This window comes from Acipenser ruthenus, chromosome 41, assembly GCF_902713425.1.
Source record: "Acipenser ruthenus chromosome 41, fAciRut3.2 maternal haplotype, whole genome shotgun sequence".
Lineage (NCBI taxonomy): Eukaryota > Metazoa > Chordata > Actinopteri > Acipenseriformes > Acipenseridae > Acipenser > Acipenser ruthenus.
The window spans coordinates 9287379-9312915 of NC_081229.1; the positions used below are offsets into that span (position 1 = coordinate 9287379).

Below are 25537 nucleotides of genomic sequence, written 5' to 3' on the forward strand. Positions count from 1 at the left end.
TCAACTCCAGTCTGCTGCACGGCTGGAGAGCTCAATCCCCTCTGCTGACTGCTCCTGATCCTGATCCGAGGTTTTCCTGAGACAGATGTCAGAGACACACAAGGAGGGGTCAGAGTTTAACTGCAGCAATAACAGAAGCTTTAAAGAATGATGACACTTCCAGGCTTCAGAGTGATCAAGTCCCATTGAAATCACAGAGTGCATTCGAAGGTAAGGAGCAGCTGTGTATCAACTGTAAAGAGACTGTGAGAAATGTGCAATACCCCAGACTGAACTTGAATCAAAGAATAACGATTCTGAATCAAACGTCAAAGCCGTCAATCTTTATCATCTGGAAACCAAAAAAACCACATGGACCCAGTATGTCAATAAAGTTTGGATATTTTAAATTTAAATTTGGCAGGGATGGGGTTATCCCTACAAATCCATGTGCGGAATGTGGCCCTGGCCACACGCCTCGGTTAAACTATGCACTGTTTTCATTATTCTATGTATTATAACGTCACACTACGGTATCATTCAAAGCCATGTAAGCTGCTGTTGTTTTTGTGAACAACAAAAAGCAAGATGAGTTTGCATTGTTACATGCCATCCAAAAATTCTGACTGTGTGAGTCCCACTTTTGTTTTTAGCACTTACCGCACACGAACCTGCATCAAGTTCTGCCACAGCATTTCCAGGACCCAATAAGTTAGACGCTCTTCAGAACCGGGATATGATTTGATGCAAAGAATACCAGCATTGATCTTCTGAGATCTTCATAGTGTATCGCAATGTGTTGTGCTCCTAAGGAATATCACTGCTCTTTATCAGCATCGGGCAAATCCCAAATGTGTGAAGAGCACAGCAGCTGCACAGCCGGGAGTGTGACGCAATCCTTACACGGTTGTTTATATATTGTAACACAGCAGGGAGGGGGTTAAAATCCTCCCTGCCAAACACATGTGAAAACGTGTGTTAATTAGTGTTAATGATCCCCTGCACCTGGCTGTCATTGTAAATCAGAGCCATGCAGGTGGTATTTAAAGAGAGCAGGCAGGCTGCTCAGGGCTGCTGCTGTGTGGAGATCCTGATTGATGGTGTGTTCAATCATACTGAAATGTACTGTGGAAAGCCTATCTGTTCGTCTTTAAAAACCGTGTGTTTTTTCAGCCGGTAAACAGCTTAGCTGTCCGGTTTATTAGAATAGGTTCCTGACAAATGTTTAGTTAGCGCTCCGAAGGAGCTACGTGTTTATTTTGTATTATTAAAAGTGTTCATAAGCGCTTTTTCTTTTAAATCAGTGTGTTGAGTCGTGTTTTGGAAGAAAAGAACCCGAGCGAGCCTGTTTACACATGTGCCTGTTTTACAATGTATGTGTGTGTGTGTGTGTGTGTGTGTGTGTGTGTGTGTGTAGATATATATATATATATATATATATATATATATATATATATATATATATATATATATATATATATATAGCACGGGAGACAGCAATGGTTCATGGAGGGAGTTCTGTAACACTAAGACACAGGTCAAAGTGAAAGGTACTGTTATATTGTGCAAGAGGGATTCTTAAAGAGCTCATCACAACGTTTCCGTCTCCATTTCTAGTCCTGTAAAGGATGATGACAGGTGGAGATCGAGAGCGCCCCCTGTCTGTACAATAGTACATACTGGCTAATACTGACTTACCTTGACTTAGCACCAGCGATACACGCAGAACCTATACAAAACAGATACAGATTGTTCAGTTTCTTATAATTGTGTTAAATATGCAACATGTTTATTTTAGACATTGTAAATCAGCTGTGTATGTTTAATAAGGAAATAGATATTTTGTTAATGAACTATCCCTGGGGTAGACAGGGGTGCATGTTTAAGAAGAAGCCTGAATGTGTGCACCTCGTGGGAGTCTCACCTCGGATCCTGCAGTATCGAAGGAGCAGCAGAGTGAACACAGTGACATGAATCAGAAAGAAGCTCACTCTGTAGCCAACAGCAACAACGCTGTGCCAGGACGCTGGGGAAGGAAGGTACAGTGTGAGTGTGTGCTAGAGACTTCCATACACCTTGACTGAGCTGATAGCTATTCAAGAACACTACCCTGTTCACACTAGCTCAGTAGTAGCAGCCTTCATCTCGCCACTCTGTCACTCTAATGTCTGTCTGCTGTAACTGTCATTCTATTTGAACCATCATTTTATAAGATACTCAGCCGGGGAAATCAATTCCTTTGATTGCATTTCAAAAAGTGGAAGAGAATGATTTGTTTAAAATGTAATCCCACCCATATATAAAGCTGACACATTAGTGGGGAACACACACCAGTGAATTTGCAAAGTATTAAACACTGTGTCTGTACTGTGCAGTATCTGTTTCCAATCCATTGTGATGCAATTGCTGGTAATTCTGTGCTCTGTTAAGGCTCTGTGTCTTCACACTGGGAATATAATGGGTTCACATTTACAAGAACACACAAGTTCAGTGATTGCATTTAAAAAGAGGATTGTAATCGTCATACAAATTCATTTTAAAAAGGAGGAAGGGCGAGAGCAAGGACATCCCACAGTGAAGGCACTAGTGCCAAACTAAATCCTACACTGTGGGAGGGATCATAAAGAAAGATCTCCACTTCTCAAAGGATTACAGAGCCCTTCAGATAACTAGGATAGCTGTTTAGTACGGGGTTTAGATCTTACTTTGCAGTTCAATGTGTATCTCCTGGCTGCTCTTCTTCACTCCCTGTGACTCCACAGCACACGTGTAGCTCCCAGTGTGGCTCTTCTCAGTGCTGGCTATGCTGTACAGTGCAGAGTCAGTGCTGTTAGTCACAGGCTCCCCGTCTCTCACAATGGTGTAGTGGAGTTCAGGGCGGGGGGTTTTGTTCACTGCTGCCTCACAGGTCAGGTTAAGAGCCTCTCCCTCCTTCACTGTGGCTCCTGGAGAGGCTGACAGAGTCACCCTGGAGAACAGAGCTATGAAAAGATGACATGAAGACAGGTTAGTGTTTGTGAAGCTGTCTGGCCAAGATATTCAAATCAGTCGGAAACAGCGTCTTCCAAAGTGAGATTCTCACAGCGCCCCCTATTGCTTAGAGAGATGTAGGCAGTGCTGGAGTATAGAGGCTCCTTAGAGAGACAGAGGCAGTGCTGGAGTATAGAGGCTCCTTAGAGAGACAGAGGCAGTGCTGGAGTATAGAGGCTCCTTAGAGAGACAGAGGCAGTGCTGGAGTATAGAGGCTCCTTAGAGAGACAGAGGCAGTGCTGGAGTATAGAGGCTCCTTAGAGAGACAGAGGCAGTGCTGGAGTATAGAGGCTCCTTCTTGTTTTATCTGTAAAGGTAACACCAAATGTTTCAGTCAAGACAGGAACAAGCTGTAAACACACCACTGAAACATCCCACAGCATCCTGCCCCTTCCCATCATCCCACAGCATCCTGCCCCTTCCCATCATCCCACAGCATCCTGCCCCTTCCCATCCCTAGGTTCTACAACACTTAAGGTTGGTTCATACCTCTGACTCTCATAATTTAATCATTTGCTTCATGGTTAGAGTGAAGCTGCACAGCTTTTATAGCTGTCTGCGCCTGACGTATCACATTCACCTGTGAGACGTATGAACCAGCCTTTAGATATCTCTTCACTGATCATCTGCAAGTCATTCAAACACTGCTATGTGCATCATGAGTTGAGTCCTCACAGCAGTGTTAGTCATGGGATTAAGTCCCATTTTTCATGACTGGTTACAGCCCTGATAACAGTCTACTGTTTTTCAGATATAAACCATACAGGAACAGGAAAAGTACAGATTTTTCTATACAAAACTGTATTTTCAGTACAAAATGCTTATACAAAATTACAAAAATACAAATGTAATGAAAATATATATTTCTACATCTATTTTCAATACTGCCCATCCCTGCTTACCAGTTACATTTACCCAGATGGGATGGCTGTATTGTGAGTTCAATGGTGTCCTGTTTCTTTCAGCTCCACACCAGTACTCTCCGCTGTGGGACAGAGCAGCAGCACTGATTGTGTATCCGGCTCCAGTTCCACTGCTGCTGTCAGTCTGGTACACTGGAGGACTGGACTCACTGTCTTTGTACCAGAGATATCTCCAGCCACCAGAACCCCCCTCAACCCCACAGCTCAGGGTGACTGCGTCTCCTTCAAATATCTCTCTCCTTGGAGTGTCCCGGGACAGTGCTGGCTTTGGCCGTCCCTCTGAAACACAGGAGTTCATAAATATAGAATCACATTCCCTTTATTACTGAGTGGCTGAGGGCATCACTTCCCAAGCAGGACCACTGTGTTTATTATGTTCAGTGGAGTCACACTAAAAATACTCAATATATTTTATTTCTATTAAATAAAACAATTGTTTACATACAATTACCCATTTATACAGGTTTTTTCTTTTTTAATTGGAGCAATCTAGGTAAAGTACCTTGCTCAAGGGTACAGCAGCAATGTCCCCCACCTGGGATTGAACCCACAACCCTCTGGTCAAGAGTCCAGAGCCCTGACCACTACTCCACACTGCTGCCCCTAGTAATAACCTTTTTAAGTAGCTTTTAAAAAAATGTTATTTTGAGTGCAGGCTCCAATCAGTGAGTGAAAGAGAGGACTAAAGAATTACCCAGGACCAAAGAATGAATATAATGTAATGATCGTTTCATATTAATGCAGACCAATCTTATCAATGAAAAGCAAGGCAGAGTTAAAATAGGGTTTGTTACACCTTGTGGTAAATACCACTGGAGGTTATTATCCAGCACAATCTAATACACAAGTGGTGTTTAACACACTGGAATAATTATCCAACAATACAATGCAATTCAATAGGGTTTAACACTGAGAGGTAAATACCCACTATAGCCTAATATCATCATTGCTCTCTATACCACAAGCCTCGGAGTGTTGTATACGTTCTGTTCAAGTTTGTTAAAGATTTGCAATGGAAAATATCAAACACACTCACTCTTTCAGTGTGGAAGACTGAAGTCCATGAAGATCTCTTCACAAAGAGATGGCTGAACTCACCTCTCACAGTCAGTGACACAGGATCACTCCTTTTCTTCAGCCCCGTCCCTGCTGCCTCCCCTTCACACTGGTATCTCCCTGTGTCTCTCAGCCCTGCCGCTGGGATCCAGTGCTGATCCTGTGATCCAGCTCCTCTCAGATCCGTCCCCTCTTTGCTATAGCGGTACTGCAGCTGTGTGCCCTGTTTATTGATCTGAGCCCCACACTGCAGAGTCACAGCCTCTCCCTCCCACACTGGACTCACAGGGGTCAATGTCAGAGTGGGTTTGCTAAACAGCTCTGTGGAAAATACAATACAAGACAAATACATCAGATCAGAGACAACTAAACAAGTTTAATATGCAAGTGTGCTTGCCAGTGAAGACACAGTGTGACAGTGACAGTGTAACGATATCAAACTAGTCAGCAAAGAGATTGATATAGGCACAGCGATTGAGCTACAAGAATAATGACATCAGTCTCACCTGTTTTATTTGTTATTCAGGTCTCACATGTGCAGTGTTGAAAGGATCACATGTTACAGTAAACATGGTTTGTATGTTAAAGCATTACATGGAGTACAAACACAGTGTTAGAAGTTAAGCAATATAACACACAGTATGTAATGTTCTAACAGCAAACAAGGTCATGCATATATAATGATAAAAAGACATCAGCTGCCTCCTGGAAAGGTGTGCAGTTCAGCTGATAGAGAGTCTCTACTGAGACCATTCCAGCCAACACTGTATAACAAAGAGAGAGACAATGGCTGCAGATTGCTATTAATAAATGACTGGTGTGCAACCATTAGCTCCACACTTTTTTATAAGCCTGTTTCAAACAAGCAATGAACTCTTTTTTATTTCACCTGGTTACATGTTTTATAGGTCTCAGATGTGCAGTATTGACAGAAGCACATGTTCTAGGAGGCTGTGTGGTCCAGTGGTTAAAGAAAAGGGCTTGTAACCAGGAGGTCCCTGGTTCAAATCCCACCTCAGTCAATGACTCATTGTGTGACCCTGAGCAAGTCACTTAACCTCCTTGTGCTCCGTCTTTCGGGTGAGACGTAATTGTAAGTGACTCTGCAGCTGATGCATAGTTCACACACCCTAGTCTCTGTAAGTCGCCTTGGATAAAGGCATCTGCTAAATAAATAAATAATAATAGTAAACATGGATTTGTATTTGAAAACATGCTCTGTGGTCATATACTGGGTTAAACAAACCTCTATTAGTACCATATATCATGTTTTAAAATGAAAATACAGGACATGTTTCAATAACGTGTTTCTTTCAAAACTGCACCTGCAACAGAAGGGAATCACAAAGCAATGAGACTGAAACTGAGATCTAGATAAAGGATATTATCATGAAGGGTGAGCGGTTGCAAACGTTTACAGTGTGGAAGACTGAAGTCCATGAAGATCTCTTCACAAAGAGATGGCTGAACTCACCTCTCACAGTCAGTGACACAGGATCACTCCTTTTCTTCAGCCCCGTCCCTGCTGCCTCCCCCTCACACTGGTATCTCCCTGTGTCTCTCAGCCCTGCCGCTGGGATCCAGTGCTGATCCTGTGATCCAGCTCCTCTCAGATCCGTCCCCTCTTTGCTATAGCGGTACTGCAGCTGTGTGCCCTGTTTATTTATGTGAGCCCCACACTGCAGAGTCACAGCCTCTCCCTCCCACACTGGACTCACAGGGGTCAATGTCAGAGTGGGTTTGCTAAACAGCTCTGTGGAAAATACAACAAGACAAATACATCAGATCAGAGACATCTAAACATGTTTAATATACAAGTGTGCTTGCCAGTGAAGACACAGTGTGACAGTGACAATGTAACGATATCAAACTAGTCAGCAAAGAGATTGATATAGGCACAGCGATTGAGCTACAAGAATAATGACATCAGTCTCACCTGTTTTATTTGTTATTCAGGTCTCACATGTGCAGTGTTGAAAGGATCACATGTTACAGTAAACATGGTTTGTATGTTAAAGCATTACATGGAGTACGAACAGTGTTAGAATTTAAACAATATAACACACAGTATGTAATGTTCTAACAGCAAACAAGGTCATGTATATATAATGATAAAAAGGCATTAGCCGCCTCCTGGAAAGGTGTGCAGTTCAGCTGATAGAGAGTCTCTACTGAGACCATTCCAGCCAACACTGTATAACAAAGAGAGAGACAATGGCTGCAAATTGCTATTAATAAATGACTGGTGTGCAAACATTACCCCCACACAGCAGGTGTTTAATGTAAGTAGGTTAGGCTGTTTATTTCTCATTTTCTACACTTTGGAGTAAAGAGCTGCTTTATATGGGGCTCTAATCAGCTCTGTTTTTAATGTTTACATCTGGGGTTTCTGCAGTTAACAAACAGGGAAAAAGTTAAAAACAACAAATACATGAGACTGAAAGCGAGGTTAGGACTGGGGGTGAATCTCTCCCTCAGAAATGCAAGCAGGTATGAAAAGGAGTATAAAAGGAACAATTCTCACAGTCAGCTGCACAGCATCAATCCTTTTCATAAACAATCCCACCTCTCACAGTCACCTGCAGCATCAATCCTTTTCTTAAACAATCCCACCCCTCACAGTCACCTGCACAGCATCAATCCTTTTCTGAAACAACCCCACCTCTCACAGTCACCTGCAGCATCAATCCTTTTCTTAAACAATCCCACCTCTCACAGTCACCTGCAGCATCAATCCTTTTCATAAACAATCCCACCTCTCACAGTCACCTGCACAGCATCAATCCTTTTCTTAAACAATCCCACCTCTCACAGTCACCTGCAGCATCAATCATTTTCATAAACAATCCCACCTCTCACAGTCACCTGCACAGCATCAATCCTTTTCTTAAACAATCCCACCTCTCACAGTCACCTGCACAGCATCAATCCTTTTCTTAAACAATCCCACCTCTCACAGTCACCTGCACAGCATCAATCCTTTTCTTAAACAATCCCACCTCTCACAGTCACCTGCACAGCATCAATCCTTTTCATAAACAATCCCACCTCTCACAGTCACCTGCAGCATCAATCCTTTTCTTAAACAATCCCACCTCTCACAGTCACCTGCACAGCATCAATCCTTTTCATAAACAATCCCACCTCTCACAGTCACCTGCACAGCATCAATCCTTTTCTTAAACAATCCCACCTCTCACAGTCACCTGCACAGCATCAATCCTTTTCTTAAACAATTCCACCTCTCACAGTCACCTGCAGCATCAATCCTTTTCTTAAACAATCCCACCTCTCACAGTCACCTGCACAGCATCAATCCTTTTCATAAACAATCCCACCTCTCAGTCACCTGCACAGCATCAATCCTTTTCTTAAACAATCCCACCTCTCACAGTCACCTGCACAGCATCAATCCTTTTCATAAACAATCCCACCTCTCACAGTCACCTGCAGCATCAATCCTTTTCTTAAACAATCCCACCTCTCACAGTCACCTGCACAGCATCAATCCTTTTCATAAACAATCCCACCTCTCACAGTCACCTGCACAGCATCAATCCTTTTCTTAAACAATCCCACCTCTCACAGTCACCTGCAGCATCAATCCTTTTCATAAACAATCCCACCTCTCACAGTCACCTGCACAGCATCAATCTTTTTCTTAAACAATCCCACCTCTCACAGTCACCTGCAGCATCAATCCTTTTCTTAAACAATCCCACCTCTCACAGTCACCTGCACAGCATCAATCCTTTTCATAAACAATCCCACCTCTCACAGTCACCTGCAGCATCAATCCTTTTCATAAACAATCCCACCCCTCACAGTCACCTGCACAGCATCAATCCTTTTCTTAAACAATCCCACCTCTCACAGTCACCTGCACAGCATCAATCCTTTTCATAAACAATCCCACCTCTCACAGTCACCTGCACAGCATCAATCCTTTTCTTAAACAATCCCACCTCTCACAGTCACCTGCACAGCATCAATCCTTTTCATAAACAATCCCACCTCTCAGTCACCTGCAGCATCAATCCTTTTCTTAAACAATCCCACCTCTCACAGTCACCTGCAGCATCAATCCTTTTCTTAAACAATCCCACCTCTCACAGTCACCTGCACAGCATCAATCCTTTTCTTAAACAATCCCACCTCTCACAGTCACCTGCACAGCATCAATCCTTTTCTTAAACAATCCCACCTCTCACAGTCACCTGCACAGCATCAATCCTTTTCTTAAACAATCCCACCTCTCACAATCACCTGCAGCATCGATCCTTTTCTTAAACAATTCCACCTCTCACAGTCACCTGCACAGCATCAATCCTTTTCATAAACAATCCCACCTCTCACAGTCACCTGCACAGCATCAATCATTTTCATAAACAATCCCACCGCTCACAGTCACCTGCACAGCATCAATCCTTTTCTTAAACAATCCCACCTCTCACAGTCACCTGCAGCATCAATCCTTTTCTTAAACAATCCCACCTCTCACAGTCACCTGCACAGCATCAATCCTTTTCTTAAACAATCCCACCTCTCACAGTCACCTGCAGCATCAATCCTTTTCTTAAACAATCCCACCTCTCACAGTCACCTGCACAGCATCAATCCTTTTCTTAAACAATCCCACCTCTCACAGTCACCTGCAGCATCAATCATTTTCATAAACAATCCCACCTCTCACAGTCACCTGCACAGCATCAATCCTTTTCTTAAACAATCACACCTCTCACAGTCACCTGCACAGCATCAATCCTTTTCTTAAACAATCCCACCTCTCACAGTCACCTGCACAGCATCAATCCTTTTCATAAACAATCCCACCTCTCACAGTCACCTGCAGCATCAATCCTTTTCTTAAACAATCCCACCTCTCACAGTCACCTGCACAGCATCAATCCTTTTCACAAACAATCCCACCTCTCACAGTCACCTGCAGCATCAATCCTTTTCTTAAACAATCCCACCTCTCACAGTCACCTGCACAGCATCAATCCTTTTCTTAAACAATCCCACCTCTCACAGTCACCTGCACAGCATCAATCCTTTTCTTAAACAATCCCACCTCTCACAGTCATCTGCACAGCATCAATCCTTTTCATAAACAATCCCACCTCTCACAGTCACCTGCAGCATCAATCCTTTTCTTAAACAATCCCACCTCTCACAGTCACCTGCACAGCATCAATCCTTTTCATAAACAAACCCACCTCTCACAGTCAGGCCTACAGTTTTGAAAGCTGCTGACATTATCAAATGCTGGTTTGTCCATTATTGCACTTCTGTATTTCAGATCTAGGTGTATTTTATTACTCCTTATCACTCTGATCATTATGCAGTTGAAATGTGTAATCTGTTTTCCAAAATATTTTGAATTTGTCACTGTTCTTTTAATTCCTATGAGTCTCTATCGATGTAACACGGTGTTGCTTTAATGTATTTTTATTTGCACGTTCACAATATTGTTTGTCATTTAGTATCTCTTGGATTATTATGATTATTAGGCTTCCAAGCCGTAGGCTGGGGAAGCCTATTGTTTTTGTTAGGATTATTATTATTATTATTTTTTTTTTTTTTTCTGCCAAAACATGCTCAAAAACTCACGAAATTTGGTACACTGGTAGATGCCTATGGATGATAATCGGTGATATTCAGCAAATTTGCGCAAGTCACATGGTTCGGCAGCCATATTGGATTTTGCGGAATTTGTTTAAACTCCTATGTATTGGAAACCGCTTACTGCAGAGTTCTGAAAATTGCTATACATGTTGAGGGATAATCCATGATTAACTGTTGTTAATATGAAGCTGATTGGTTCTGTGGTATGGCAACCACATTGATTAATGACATAAAATTACCATAAAAATATAAAATGATCAAAAATTCAAACATCATCTTCTCTGAAACCGCTTATCCGATTGAAACAAAAATTGGAATAAAACATCTCAGTATGGTCATCTGTTACGCTTGTTCAAGGGAAGTTGCTACTGTGAAAATCATGGCGTCCACGCTGCATGACATCATCAACATACGCAAGTGGCTATAAAACTGAGTATAACTTCTTATCGGCTGCACCAAAATGCACAAAATTTGACACGGATATTGAGGACTATGTGATGTTGTGTCATGGTCAATATGGCAGCCTTTGGTCACATGGTGTGGCAGCCATCTTGGATTTAATGAAAAGTTTGGACAATATTCAAAAGTCTTCTCATGAACAGTAAATAGTACAGCTGTGAGATTTTGTACATAGTGCACTCATGTCCACGATTGATTCTACTTGAGGAAAAATGGATCGTTCACATGGTGTGGCAGCTATGTTGGATTTTGCGTGAAACACTTAAACAACAAAACAACAACTCCTCATGAGCCCTTTGGCCGACTGATGTGAATCTTGGTTATACGTTATCTTTGTACTGTCCTCTAAAAAAATTAGTCAGGAAAAAGTTCCTACATCAACAAACATGACCGCCATGAGCCAATCAATATGGGTGACATGCCAGTTTGCCCAAATTTTACCCTGAAATGACACATTCCCACCACTGAGGACAGCTGTTAACATGGTACAGTCAACAAGCTAGAGAAAAAATCTTTCTTAAAACGGCCATTTTTTTGCTGGTGTAACTAACTCATGTAACTTAATTACAGTGGAAAGGATGATATTAATTCACACGCACGCACAGTGTACAGTATATAAAGACACATGCTGTAAACTACTGTTGCAGCTGCATCCACGCAAAAAAATAAAAATAAAAAAATAACCTGCACTATGCTTTTTAAACCAGAAGACAATCAAAACAAACACAAAAAATACATAATACATGAGCTTTACAAGTCACATGAATACAGTTTGCTTAAAAATCGTCATATAATTATTTTTACGACTGAACTGTGGTCAAACACAGTCAGAGATCCTGAATCTGTTCCAACAAACCCGCACGTGTAACCCATTTAAAAGACGTGGGGGGGGGGGGGCAACGAAGCAGCCGGTGTATTTAAAAGACGTATGGAGGTTCTTTTTTTTCACTGATCACAATATACATGATTAACCAAGGTGTGCAGTATAACTAGCTTATGTGTAATATACATGATTAAGGTGTGCAATATAACTGGGCTACTATTGATGTGCAATAATTACTATTTATGTGCAAACTATAATGAGTTTATCAAGTGTGCAATATGATGTTTTTGATTCAGCCGGATATAATGTTTGCTGGGTCAGATGGTTAACTATTGAGTGCTATCATATAACTTTGGATGTGATTTATTATGAAATAATTTGTTCTTTATTTTAGCTATCTCTCCAAAAGGTCTGTTACCTGCAGAGCACAATAAATGCTCAATTAGTACTGTCTCTCTGGGTTCTGTTCCAGCTTCTTCTCTCCTCTGTCCTGTTTATAATTCCTCAGCATAGGATTCGAGTGGTGTTACTCATGAATCGTGCACATGTTATGTCCTAGTAACGGTTTGGTCACAATTAAATATGGTGAATTGTGTATTTGCCAGGCAACCGTGATAGCTAATTGTTACACTATTATCACTTTCTATTGCTTTAAAAAAAAATGCACATTAAATGATAGTGGCATTAAAATATACAAAAACCAATACATGTTGTAGACTTTATTTTATATTGCAAAATGAAGAATAGGGCACCACACGCTCACACACACACACACACACGCTCACACACAAACTCAAACAAAGAGTGATCTAGAATTTAGAACAATGTTAGCCTCTTATATGCATTATTTTCAAAGTCTATATGACTGCATACTATTTAGAATTTTGTGTGCATCCAAATACAACTTAAATAGCCTACTAACCAATAATTCCAATATGTGGGCCAAAATTGACACAGTTAGCACAGTTGTGATGATAACGTTTCATCTATAATAACCAATGCACTTAAATTTCACGATAACTGCTTGGAAGCCGTAAAGTTGCTCGCAACTCTAGTTATGTATTATGGTTGTTTATTTTGTTTATTCACTATTGAATTATTGGTTGATCACGGTATAATGTGTGTGTGTGTGTGTGTGTGTGTGTGTGTGTGTGTGTGTGTGTGTGAATATTGTATTTGTGTTGCGTTCCTACCCCTGCACATGCCTGAAGTGTCTCTGATAATCAGGGCTGTATGAAGAGGCTAATGGGCATGGAGTCTCTGATAATCAGGGTGGTATGAAGAGGCTAATAGGCACGGAGTCTGATAATCAGGGTGGTATGAAGAGGCTAATGGGCACGGAGTCTCTGATAATCAGGGTGGTATGAAGAGGCTAATGGGCACGGAGTCTCTGATAATCAGGGTGGTATGAAGAGGCTAATGGGCACGGAGTCTCTGATAATCAGGGTGGTATGAAGAGGCTAATGGGCACGGAGTCTCTGATAATCAGGGTGGTATGAAGAGGCTAATGGGCACGGAGTCTCTGATAATCAGGGTGGTATGAAGAGGCTAATGGGCACGGAGTCTCTGATAATCAGGGCGGTATGAAGAGGCTAATGGGCACGGAGTCTCTGATAATCAGGGTGGTATGAAGAGGCTAATGGGCACGGAGTCTCTGATAATCAGGGTGGTATGAAGAGGCTAATGGGCACGGAGTCTGATAATCAGGGTGGTATGAAGAGGCTAATGGGCACGGAGTCTCTGATAATCAGGATGGTATGAAGAGGCTAATGGGCACAGAGTGTCTGATAATCAGGGTGGTATGAAGAGGCTAATGGGCACTTTCACCTTTCTTGCATTAACACGTGTTTGAAACAGTGGTACTTCCCGTTTCCAAAACCCTGTGACCACATGGCAGCCTCTGTCAGGAGCATTCTGTGACTTGTCACACACACTTTGCAACAGAGGATTGTTTTTCGTTGTATTGCTGTGTTTTTATAAAGACATTGTGCTACTGCTGTTATTTTTATTTTATTTTTTTCTATTTACATCAGAAAGATATCATAAGCAGAGGGATGCTGCAGCGAGATTGTCTTCAGTGTGCATAGAAAACAATTCTTTACAGACCTGGAAACTCCATTGATTCCTTTTTCAAATAATAACGCTGCAGTGTCACGCTTTCTGGCAGCACAAATAAAAATACTTACAAATAAATAAAAAACAGGGTAAAGAGTGTGGATTGTTAAAATAAGTCTTCTTCCTTACATTGCACCACAATACCCTGCAAAATGTGTTACAGTTAAATTGCCAGTGATTTTATGTGCAAGTTTATTTGTTTATTTTTATTATTTTTTTTAATTTTCCGAAAGTAGCATTTTAGCAGTTTCACCCTATTAGCAGGTAAGGGACAATATTACTGGTGTCACTACTTTGTATTCTTAGATTTAAAAAAAGAACATCAAGTTATCTAGTCTCTAGAGCAGGGGTAGACAACCCTGGTCCTGGAGCGCCACAGACACGTCTGTTTTTTGTTTTACCCAAGCCCTAATTGATTCAATGATTGGCTTAATTGGTCAGAATTACCATGTGTTCCATGTATTTAGCAATTGATGATTAAGAGATACCTACATAACCTGCAGGATCGTGGCACTCCAGGACCAGGGTTGCCTACCCCTGCTCTAGAGAATGGCAAAGCCCATGTTAATAACGTAAACACAAATGAGAGAATCCAGAATAACCTACCTCTCACTGACACCCACACCTCTGCAGAGTCAACAAAGTAAACAGATCTCCACCACGCTCTGCACTTGTAGGACCCCTCGTGCCCCTTTGGAACGCGATCCACACGCATCGCTTTGCCGGCCTGGGACTGGAAAACTATATTATCTTTGTAAACGTCAATGCTGTCTGGTGTATAACCATAACGGACAATACATCGCAGAACCAGAGTGTCTCCCTCAAACACAGGCTGGGGTTCAGTCTGCAGGGTCACGCGTTTATCTAAAAAGACAGAAAGAGTTCAGATCAGCAGGAGTCGGCTTGGAGGAGTCCGCTTCCCCTTATGAAAACAATAATATACTTTCAAATATATTTTTAAAGGTGCAATATATTTCAAAATTGATATCTATAAATATTACACATGTATTTATATAAATATTAATTTTTTAAAATATATTTTGAATATATCGGCAATATACAAATAATGGTGGTTCTCATACATTTTACAAAATATATAAATACTTTTAAGAATATATTTTTAAATATACTGAAATATATATTAGAAATGTATTTCATAATATATTACAAACATAACCAAAAGCCATATTATTATTATTATTTATTTCTTAGCAGACGCCCTTATCCAGGGCGACTTACAATTGTTACAAGATATCACATTATACATTATTTCACATTATACAGATATCACATTATTTTACATACAATTACCCATTTATATAGGTGGGTTTTTACTGGAGCAATCTAGGTAAAGTACCTTGCTCAAGGGTACAGCAGCAGTGTCCCCCACTGGGGATTGAACCCACGACCCTCCAATCAAGAGTCCAGAGCCCTAACCACTACTCCACACTGCTGCCCTATATATGTTGACTACTGTTGTAAAACTCACTGACATTATATATATATATATATATATATATATATATATATATATATATATATATATATATATAAACAAGGCAGGGAGGGGGTTAATATCCTCCCTGCCAAAAATGTGTATTTTATTTAATTGTTTAATTATTATTTATTGTTTAATTATCACCTGCACCTGGCTATCATTGTAAATTAGAGCCAGGTGCAGGGTATTTAAAGAAAGCAGCCAGTCTGCTCAGGGCTGCTGGTGTATGAAGGAGCCTGTTTGAAGGCGTGCTCAATCATATGAGAAACAGGTATTGTGAGAAGCCTTTTAGGTATTTGTTAAAAACTGTGTGTTTTTTGTTTTGTTTGGTGTTGGTTTTAACAGGTAAACAGCTTAGCTGTCCTGTTTTGTAGTTCGGTTCCTGATGTGTGTATTCAGCACTCCAAAATTGGAGTTATGTTTTTGTTTTTGTTTTGTTTATTAAAAATAGCGAGCAAGTGCAAAAATTAAAGTTCTGTGTCTGGGTCTGTCATAAAAGTAGCAAACGAACCATGGGGAGTGCAGTCTGGTTTGCAACATACATGTATATATACGTGTGTGTGTGTGTGTGTGTGTGTGTATATATATATATATATATATATATATATATATATATATATATATTACAGTGCTCCCTCACTATAAGACTCTCAATTATAACGCCCCTACAGCATGTCCCCCAATTCCCTATACTAGTGATTCATGCAATATTTCTACAGTAAATACTGTACCAGTGTTGTTCAAACTGTAAACAATTTCTCAGTATAAATTCTGTTTCTTTCACTCCCTTTCTATACAATATCTGAACTGAAGGAAAGCTACACTGGTACTTTCCAAGCAAAAATGTCCACATTGGCCCAGCAACGGCCCAACAAGGGCTGAAATGTTGGCCCATAACTGGCAGCCGGTGTGGGCCCCACGTGGATTTGAACATTGGCCCCAAGTCATTAGCACAGTGCTGGCTGCCCACATTGGCACACATTGTCACAGTGCTGGCTACTCACATTGGCACAGTGCTGGCTGCCCACATTGGCACAGTGCTGGCTGCTCACATTGGCACAGTGCTGGCTGCTCACATTGGCACAGTGCTGGCTGCTCACATTGGCACAGTGCTGGCTGCTCACATTGGCTCACATTGGCACAGTGCTGGCTGCTCACATTGGCACAGTGCTGGCTGCTCACATTGGCACAGTGCTGGCTGCTCACATTGGCACAGTGCTGGCTGCTCACATTGGCTCACATTGGCACAGTGCTGGCTGCTCACATTGGCACAGTGCTGGCTGCCCACATTGGCACAGTGCTGGCTGCTCACATTGGCAAAGTGCTGGCTCCTCACATTGGCACACATTGTCACAGTGCTGGCTGCTCACATTGTCACAGTGCTGGCTGCTCACATTGGGCACAAGTGGGTTTCCACGTCGGGGCCATTCTGGCACCAAGTCATTGGCCCAATGTGGGCAGCCAGCACTGTGACAATGTGAGCAGCCAGCACTGTGACAATGTGTGCCAATGTGAGGAGCCAGCACTTTGCCAATGTGAGCAGCCAGCACTGTGCCAATGTGGGCAGCCAGCACTGGGCCAATGCCCAATATGCAAATCCACGCAGGGCCCACACCGGCTGCCAGTTATGGGCCAATATTTCAGCCCTTGTTGGGCCGTTGCTGGGCCAATGTGGACATTTTTGCTGGGAAACAGGTACTCGTTGTCAAACACGAAAATAAGACACTGCATTAGCTAACTGCATACAAAACAGTCCAAGAACACTAATCATTTGAACCTAATCAAAACTCCTTAATTAAGTCTCTTACCTGAAACGTTTTTAGTATTTAAACTGCAAACCCCAGTTCCTGCCTTTCGATTTTTTTAAATTTTTGGAATAGTATTGCAGTTTTCTAAGCGCTGGCGTGCAATTTGAAATAACCCCAAACTCTTAACAGTATTTCACAACATTCGACATACAATATACACAATGATTTGAACTTTGATACACAATGATTTATTTTACTGATTTTTTTTCATATTTAAATTGTCAAAACAGCAGCACGCTTATTCAATCTTTGAACTATGGCCCCAAACAAGCAAAAATAAATAAATACAAAATAAAACTAATTATGAATTTCCAAGACTGACTGAAAATAAAGTACTTCGCACTTCAGTATCAAGGGGCAATTGCTGCATAGGGTAAACCTAGCTGTGGGCACAGGACAGCCTGTAACACAATTATTGGTTCCCCCATCTTGTCGGACCGAGGTCATGAGGCTGGCGCATGATATCCCTTTTGCGGGGCACCTCGGAGCTGACAAGACAAGGGAGCGGATATTGGCTCGATTCTACTGGGTAGAACTTCATAAAGATGTGTTGAAATATGTAGCCACATGCCCAGACTGCCAGCGAGTAGTGCCGGGTCGAGACAAGGTAATGCTGCTGCTTCCCTCCTCAGAATCGAAGTTATGTGCTAAATGGCAGGGGCCATATGAAATGATTCGGGCTATAGGAAAGGTGAATTATGAAATGAGACAGCCCGATCGCCGTAATGAACGTGAAAATTATCATGTAAACTTATTAAAGCCCTGGCAGGCAAGGGAGGTCTTATTTATAGCCCCAGGCGAAGTAGAGGATGATTTAGGCCCCTGTCTAAAGACTCCTAGTACTAAAGTCATTACGATGGGGGAACAATTGTTTTCAGATCAGTAATGGGAGCTGCATAAACTTATTGAGGAGTTCAACTATGTTTTTTCTGACTTGCGAGGCAGGACTAACTTGGTTGAATATGACATTATCTCTCCCTCAGGTGTCACAGTACAAGAGACCTTACAGAAGCCCCGAAAGTCGACGAAGTGGCATTAGCAAAGAGGTGTGGGACATGATCGAACTTGGGGTGATTGAGCCTTCCAGGAGCGAGTGGTGCAGTCCAATTGTGATAGTGACCAAAAAGGACAGCACCAACCGCTTCTGCGTTGATTTCTGCAAGGTAAATGCTATTGCCAATTTTGATATGTACCCCATGCCTCGGGTCGACGAGCATCTAGATAGACTGAGAATGGCAAAGTTTATCTCCACTCTGGATCCGACAAAGGGATACTGGCAGATCCCCTTAAGCAGCAATTCTAGAGAGAAAAATGCATTTTCAACCCCTGAAGGGCTGTTTCATTTTAAAACAATGCCATTTGGAGTACATGGTGCGCCATTCAGAGACTGATGGACCAGGTCTTATGCCCACATCATGAATATGCAGCAGCGTATATTGATGATGTGGTTATTTACAGCTCACACCAGATTTCACCAAGAGATTCATACCACGCCAATGCGTCGGATGTTGGTTTGGGTGCGGTCTTGTCCCAAAAGATAGATGGAGTAGAACACCCAATATTGTATATCAGCAAAAAGATGCTCCCTTGGGAGCGCAACTACTCCATGGTCAAAAAGGAGTGTTTGTCCATTAAATGGGCTACTCACACTGTGATATTACCTGCTGGGACACTCATTTGATCTTGTCACAGACCACGCCCCACTCAAGTGGTTAAGCACAATGAAGGACAGCAATGCCTGGATAACTCGGTGGTATCTGGCATTGCAGCCCTTCATGTACCACATGGTACACGTGCAGGGAAAGATCACCAAAATGCAGATTATTTTTCCCGGGACGGGGGGAGTAATGGGAAAGGTAGATTCAGCTGAGTGTTCCTTTGGCTCCACTCTGAGCGGTGGGATATGTGACAGAAATAGAATGATTCTTGGTGGTAAATCTCCCTCCCAACCTGTGAGGGCGCTATGTACAGGGAACAATTGTACAGGCCTGACAATTCATTCCCAGGGTTAAAAGGAATTCGGTCATCTAGAAAGGGGGTGGAGCTCCGGAGCACTAACTCATCAAGCCAGAAAGGAAGGCCAGCACGAACCCGGACATCACTACACCTGTGTCACGATAATTATTGAATTAAGCCCCACAAGCACTGCAGCACGCACCCAGGACTGGTGACCGTGTTTGTATATTATGTTTGTAACTGGACTGTGTTTATTATTTGGGACTGCAAACCCTTTATCTTGAACAGTGCAATCCACATTGCTGTGTATTGCCTGGGATTATTGTTTGAGGTCACCAGACCTGGATTACAAAATTAAAACATTTCTAATTGGATTATCACTGTCTTGTCTCCTGATTAAGCACTACATCACTTCTGCACCTATACACTGTTAACCACTTTGTCACAAACTGTTATAAAGGTTTATAATTTTAAAAAGTCCCAGTATAAATTAAAAATGTAAGCTACGTAGTAGATAAGGCAATAGAAAACCATCGTTGACAGTTCAAACTGATTTACATTGATAACACTGTTTTATTGCCTGCTCCTCATTTTACACCACCCTGAACTAGGTGTAAAATAATAGAGCTGAATGCCCTCTTTTGCTCCACTCTTTGGATTAAAAAAGGCTTTTGAAAATAGTATTTTGGAGCAAAGCTAGCTCACAAGCAAAACGATCGGGTGGGAAATGTTCACTTTGGAGTGTAAAGTGATCTCTTACCTTGTGACTGTCCGGAGCCCGTCAGTGTGGTCAGCCCTGAAAGACACAAACAGAGGCAGTCAGAGACATTCCTGAAAAGGGGAAATAGTTACACCTTAGTTAAACCTCCCTGAACAAGAACAATTAATGGATCTTTCAAATCCTGAATGTCAATAATTCAATTTCACTTTGTATCATGAACAATCATCCAACCAAATAAACTGCAAAGGAAGCTAATATAAAGTACAACTTAGAAGAAGCTCAAGTAGAGAAACGTTTCACTTGACTGAGTTTCTTGTGAGTTTTACCTTAGAATTCTGAATGAGTGTTTTGAAGTTATGGAAGCCAATATAAAAACTAGGGCAAGTTCAGATTATTTAATGGACATGGTAACGGTTTTTAAAATGGACTGATGAGTTTATTCAATTGATCTAAACAGTGGCTGATCTAAGTAACACTGACACTGTGTAGATCATTAAAATAGACCCCTCTCAGTATAAAGATAATGGAAATGAAACACTGAACACTTTGTGTGTCTCTTCAGTGTATTTCTATATGGTCATCTCTAGAAAAGGTCATATTTTAATGATTTAAACACTGGCAGTATTTAGATCTGTAGCAGTTTGGGATCAATTGAATAGACCTTTTATAATGTAATGCACAAGCCTTTCACCTCTGCAGGCCTGGGATGAATCAGACACAAGTTCAATGTGTTTGAAAGTCTCAACTTCTCCCTCAGAGGGGTCATCAATGTAGCACAATCACCACATGGTTCAGCACAGCAGTCACTGGTTAGGAAGTCTCAGAGGATTGGATGGACATGGAATCTGAACCCAGCAACTTTCATGAGCTTGAACAATGATCAATCATCACACAACTCATAAAGAAGAGAATGGATACGACTAGCTTGAACAATGATCAATCATCACACAACTCATAAAGAAGAGAATGGATACATCTAGCTTGAACAATGATCAATCATCACACAACTCATAAAGAAGAGAATGGATACATCGAGCTTGAACAATGAGCAATCATCACACAACTCATAAAGAAGAGAATGGATACATCTAGCTTGAACAATGAGCAATCATCACACAACTCATAAAGAAGAGAATGGATACATCTAGCTTTACCATACACTGACTAGCTTTGCTGCATTTCACTTTACATTGTAAGGTAGGCTACGTCATATAATGGTTCATAGCTCCTACAAACAAACTCGCAAATGCCTGCCATTTCACTCTATGAAAGATGCCATGCTAATGAGTAATTTAAGCCATGTCTCGTTGATTTGAAAGTTAGTTATCTCTAGTTATGAACACGTAAAATACGCATTCATAGTCACTTCACATTGTACAATAGGCTATGCCATATAAAAATAAAGAATGCTTTCATTTACCAGGAACACATATATCATTTGTCAACAGAAGAGATTTCTTTTCCTGATCCTGGAATAATTTATAAATACATATAAAATATTTAGGGCTCTTTGTTTTTTATTTTGATTTTTTATGACCTCATGTCCATTTAAGGTCAGAGGTCACGGGCAAGGACATTTTTTGATAGAGCATATATGGTTTCCTATATGTGTTCCATAGTAACCATAATGCTATCTGCACTCTCTAAAGAGTTATAAGCCAGTTTTGCATTTGACCTTTAGGATAGGTCAGAGGTCATGGGCAAGGACATTTTTTGATAGAGCATATATATGTTCATACATATGTTCTATAGTAACTATGATACTGCACTCTCAAAGGAATTATAAGCCAGTTTTGCATTTGACCTTTAGCAGAGGTCAGATGTCATGGGCAAGGGCATTATTTGATATAGCATCCATGGGTTTTGACAAATCCAATATTGCCGCCAAACCATGTGACCAATCGACTTCTCAAATCTAAATATAGGGCATAAGGGTAGTCTGTGCCCCAAGTTTCACATCTCTACCATAAGCGGTTTTGAAGAAGAAGATTTTTTAAATTGCCCAACGTTCTTGAAAAATCAAATACGGCCACCAAACCATGTGACCTATGACCTTCATCTTCGCTCCGACACAACTTCCCAAAGGCCTCTACCACCCTACATCAGATTCATGAGTTTTTGTGCAACAGTGTTGATTTTAGAGCCATTTTAGAGCCAGTCATGGGCTTGGAACCCTAATAATAATAAAGATAAACACAGTCTGCTTTGAAACGTCATGATTTTCATTTAACTTAACAAACAAAACACAACTCGTCTATATGTATTTATATTCACTGCAAGTTGAAAACGCATAGTTTCCCTTTCCGCAAGCTTCAGTTTCTGGTGCTGAAAGAACAGCTCTGTGTAAATGTATCCTATAATTTATTGATTGTAACAAATTAAGAAAAATGGAAATGAAAGAAAATCAGACAGAAGAAATTTCTATTTTGCCTTCCGGGTCATTTTGTGTTGTTCTGGCTTTTCCCCCACTCTCTTGGGAATGAATAACTAACTGACTGTTACTGCCTACAAAATCTTAATGTGCTCTATTAAAAGAAAATATGCACTGATACACACACACGCACGCGCGCACACACACACACGCATACACACGCACGCACACACACCCTAGCGATTAGTACAAGAGAGTGGAGGCAATCAGATTTCTAAGGGCTCAATATCTAGGTATATTCACAACTGGTCAGCTTCCCAATAAAGTTAGTTTGAAAAGTCTAGGTAATATGGTTGTGAATATCAAATGAATATCGAACATCAAACCAACTTTACCACGGTACTAAATCCGTTTGACAAGAAATAGATTTTTTTTTAAATATACAGCTATGGCCAAAAGTTTTACATCACTTCCAATTTTAGCATTTCGACAATTTAAAAAAAAATCTATATGAACATGTATTTGTTTGATCTTTTATGTAACATCATGTAATCAAAGAAACTACAAAATAATATCGCGAAAGTCCACTGGAAGCCAAATAGTAGTACAGTATTTCATGCGAGATTTCAAAATGTCACATTTTAAAAATAATTGTCAGTTTTTCGCTAATTATATAGAAAACTACAAAGCGGTATGAAATTCAATAGAATCCTGATCATGCACTGTCAATAATAAGGATTGATACTGGGACAGCTTTAGTACACGTTAGTTCACCAAAAAAGTAAATAATTGTGCTTCTGTTAAATCGATACCTGCTTACATCACCAGAGTAATACAGAGCAAGTCGCAGCTCAAATCTGCGGGTTTCTCTCACTGTTCTGGGAGGATCATGTTCCAGGATCTCTGTGGATCTACAGTCCGCACAAGCACACCGAAGCCTGGCCTCTTCTTAGAGCAACGAATAAGCTACACACATGATTCATGTTTTCCAACCAGCCTATCCTGTTCAGACGACTTAACAGTGCAATTTAATGTATGCGTTGCAAATAAGAAAATATTTAATGGCCTGATTACTGGATAATTAAACATAGACGTTTTGTATTATTATTATTACTGTTGGCTTCAATACATGTTCCTAAAGAAAGCAATGATGCTAGGAAATGATACCGTTAAGACGCATCTGATTCTCCGCCTGGTCTGAGGCACGTGTTAATTATGATGCTGGTAAGGGTCAATTAACGACACACTACAGATTAATGAATCCGATGAATAATATGCTTATAACAAAATTGGTCTCTAAGAGCAGATTATTGTTACGTTGTGATGAATGATGGTTTTTGATGGTAAATGGCGTTTATGCATCACCCGATGAAATACTGTCATGTTAAACACTATTACTGGCACGATACAGGTCATTTTTATGAATATGGGCCAGCATGATGTACAATACTCTATTTTATTTACCTGGCTTTCATACTCTGCTTTAACCATGAAATTACCACAAGACACCACCAATATATATTCTGAATTACGATCGAGTCTTCAAACGCGGAAACTTTCACTCTAACTGTCCCCAAAGCAACTAGCTAATCAGCAGCATGTTTAATAAAGCACCAGCAATAATACTTACACATCACTAAGGCGAGTTCACAAGCCTGCATTCTGTCTGAAGACACTCTCACAATGCTGAGCTCAGTGTAGAAACTTTACCCTATTAAATGACCACAGTGTTGCACATACAGCTTCCTCCCGATACGCTTATTTGTTAAATTACACCTACCTCTAACACCTCTGATACTGCCATCTGACAAAACACAGACACGTGATCTCATTTTGGAAAAAAACAACGTATTCTTAGTCTCCTCTCATTTCTTATAAACGTTTTAAATACATATCGAAAAAAAAACTGTACTAGTAATATAGTAAGAAGCACGCACGCACGTTTGTATTCCTTTATTTTTGCGGACTTCTCATTGACTCTCACTATATTTTTATATTTTTATTTACTATTTAACTCCAGTCAGACAAACTCCACACAGGGTGAAAGTCGACAACAAACTCAATATTTTGGCACTTTTTTAAAAGGCATATTTAGTTCTTAAAAGGTGTTTTACAAAGTGGGGACGTCCCCACAACGTCGTTTTTTCAGGAGTTACTGTCTTTGTGGGGACATATTTTTAATTGTTGACCCCACATTGATAGTAATCACACACACACACACACACACACACACACACACACACACACACACACACACACACACACACACACACACACACGTTCCAGTTCCTACACAGTACAGAACTATAGGAAAACCACTATAATTCTGTATAAATCTATACAATTTGTATATTGTTCAGTAGAAGTCTATAGGCAAGTCTATAATACACTTCTATTGAGTCATCCTGTCAATAGTACCTAAACCTTCAAACTAGCTAGTAAGCTTTATATATGAATTTATGTAAAGATGTCTTCTGTACTGTAATCGTCACATGAAGAGTTCTAAAATGTATTAGCATACAATTATCAATCAAGAAACATATATAATCAAGAGATTTTGTTACACATTTCTAATCTATAGAATTCTATACTGATCATATTTGTATAGATTTCTAAAATTCAACTATAAATCTGTCTGTGCATTTCAATTTCCTCTCCACACTAAGCAGTTTATTAGTAAGGCTGGACCAATTCACAGAGGGCACTTATAATGAGATCCTCCTCACTGGTCAATGCAATACACATTTAAACTAATGAAATATGTTAATCAATGCATTTAAAAAGCAGGGGAGAGAGAGGGGGTGGGTAGGAAAGATGTTTCCTAGCCGTTACGATTCTGTCATTTTAAAATGAGAACATGAGAGCGAGCCTCTTCCTGTCCGCAGAGCAGCAGAGGCCACTGAGCTGCTGCACAGCATTGAGTCCAGTGAAGGGCTTCAGGGGCTGCGGTTGAGTGAGAGGAAGTGCTGGAGGATGAGCACACAGCAGAGTGCAGAGTAAGTGATGGCAACACTGATACTTTATATCATTATGTTAATGTTAAGGTATTCAATCCCAGTGAACGGAACAGGACTGATGCAGCTTACAGGATTCAGAAAGCTTGAACTTGCACAGCTTTAGAGGATGAATGAAATACTGTGGTGGGTTTCTTTAACAGCACTTCTTACAAG

At 40.8% G+C, this 25537-nt stretch overlaps 2 protein-coding genes across 3 annotated transcripts in view; both read right to left on the reverse strand.

Annotated features, from left to right (window-relative positions):
• LOC117434244 (Fc receptor-like protein 2) lies at nt 1-24065 on the reverse strand. Its single transcript, XM_059010653.1, has 10 exons — nt 23998-24065; nt 20036-20071; nt 14620-14877; nt 6463-6741; nt 5031-5309; nt 3912-4211; nt 2685-2960; nt 1904-2005; nt 1678-1708; nt 1-76 (listed from the first exon to the last, which is right to left on the reverse strand). The coding sequence occupies exons 1-10, from the start codon at nt 24026-24028 to the stop codon at nt 1-3; spliced, it is 1668 nt and encodes a 555-aa protein (XP_058866636.1). The 5' UTR covers nt 24029-24065.
• Nucleotides 1-25537, reverse strand: part of LOC131708993 (zinc finger protein 79-like) — a 181304-nt gene that overhangs the window by 104671 nt on the left and 51096 nt on the right. The gene's annotated exons all lie outside the window — the stretch shown is intronic.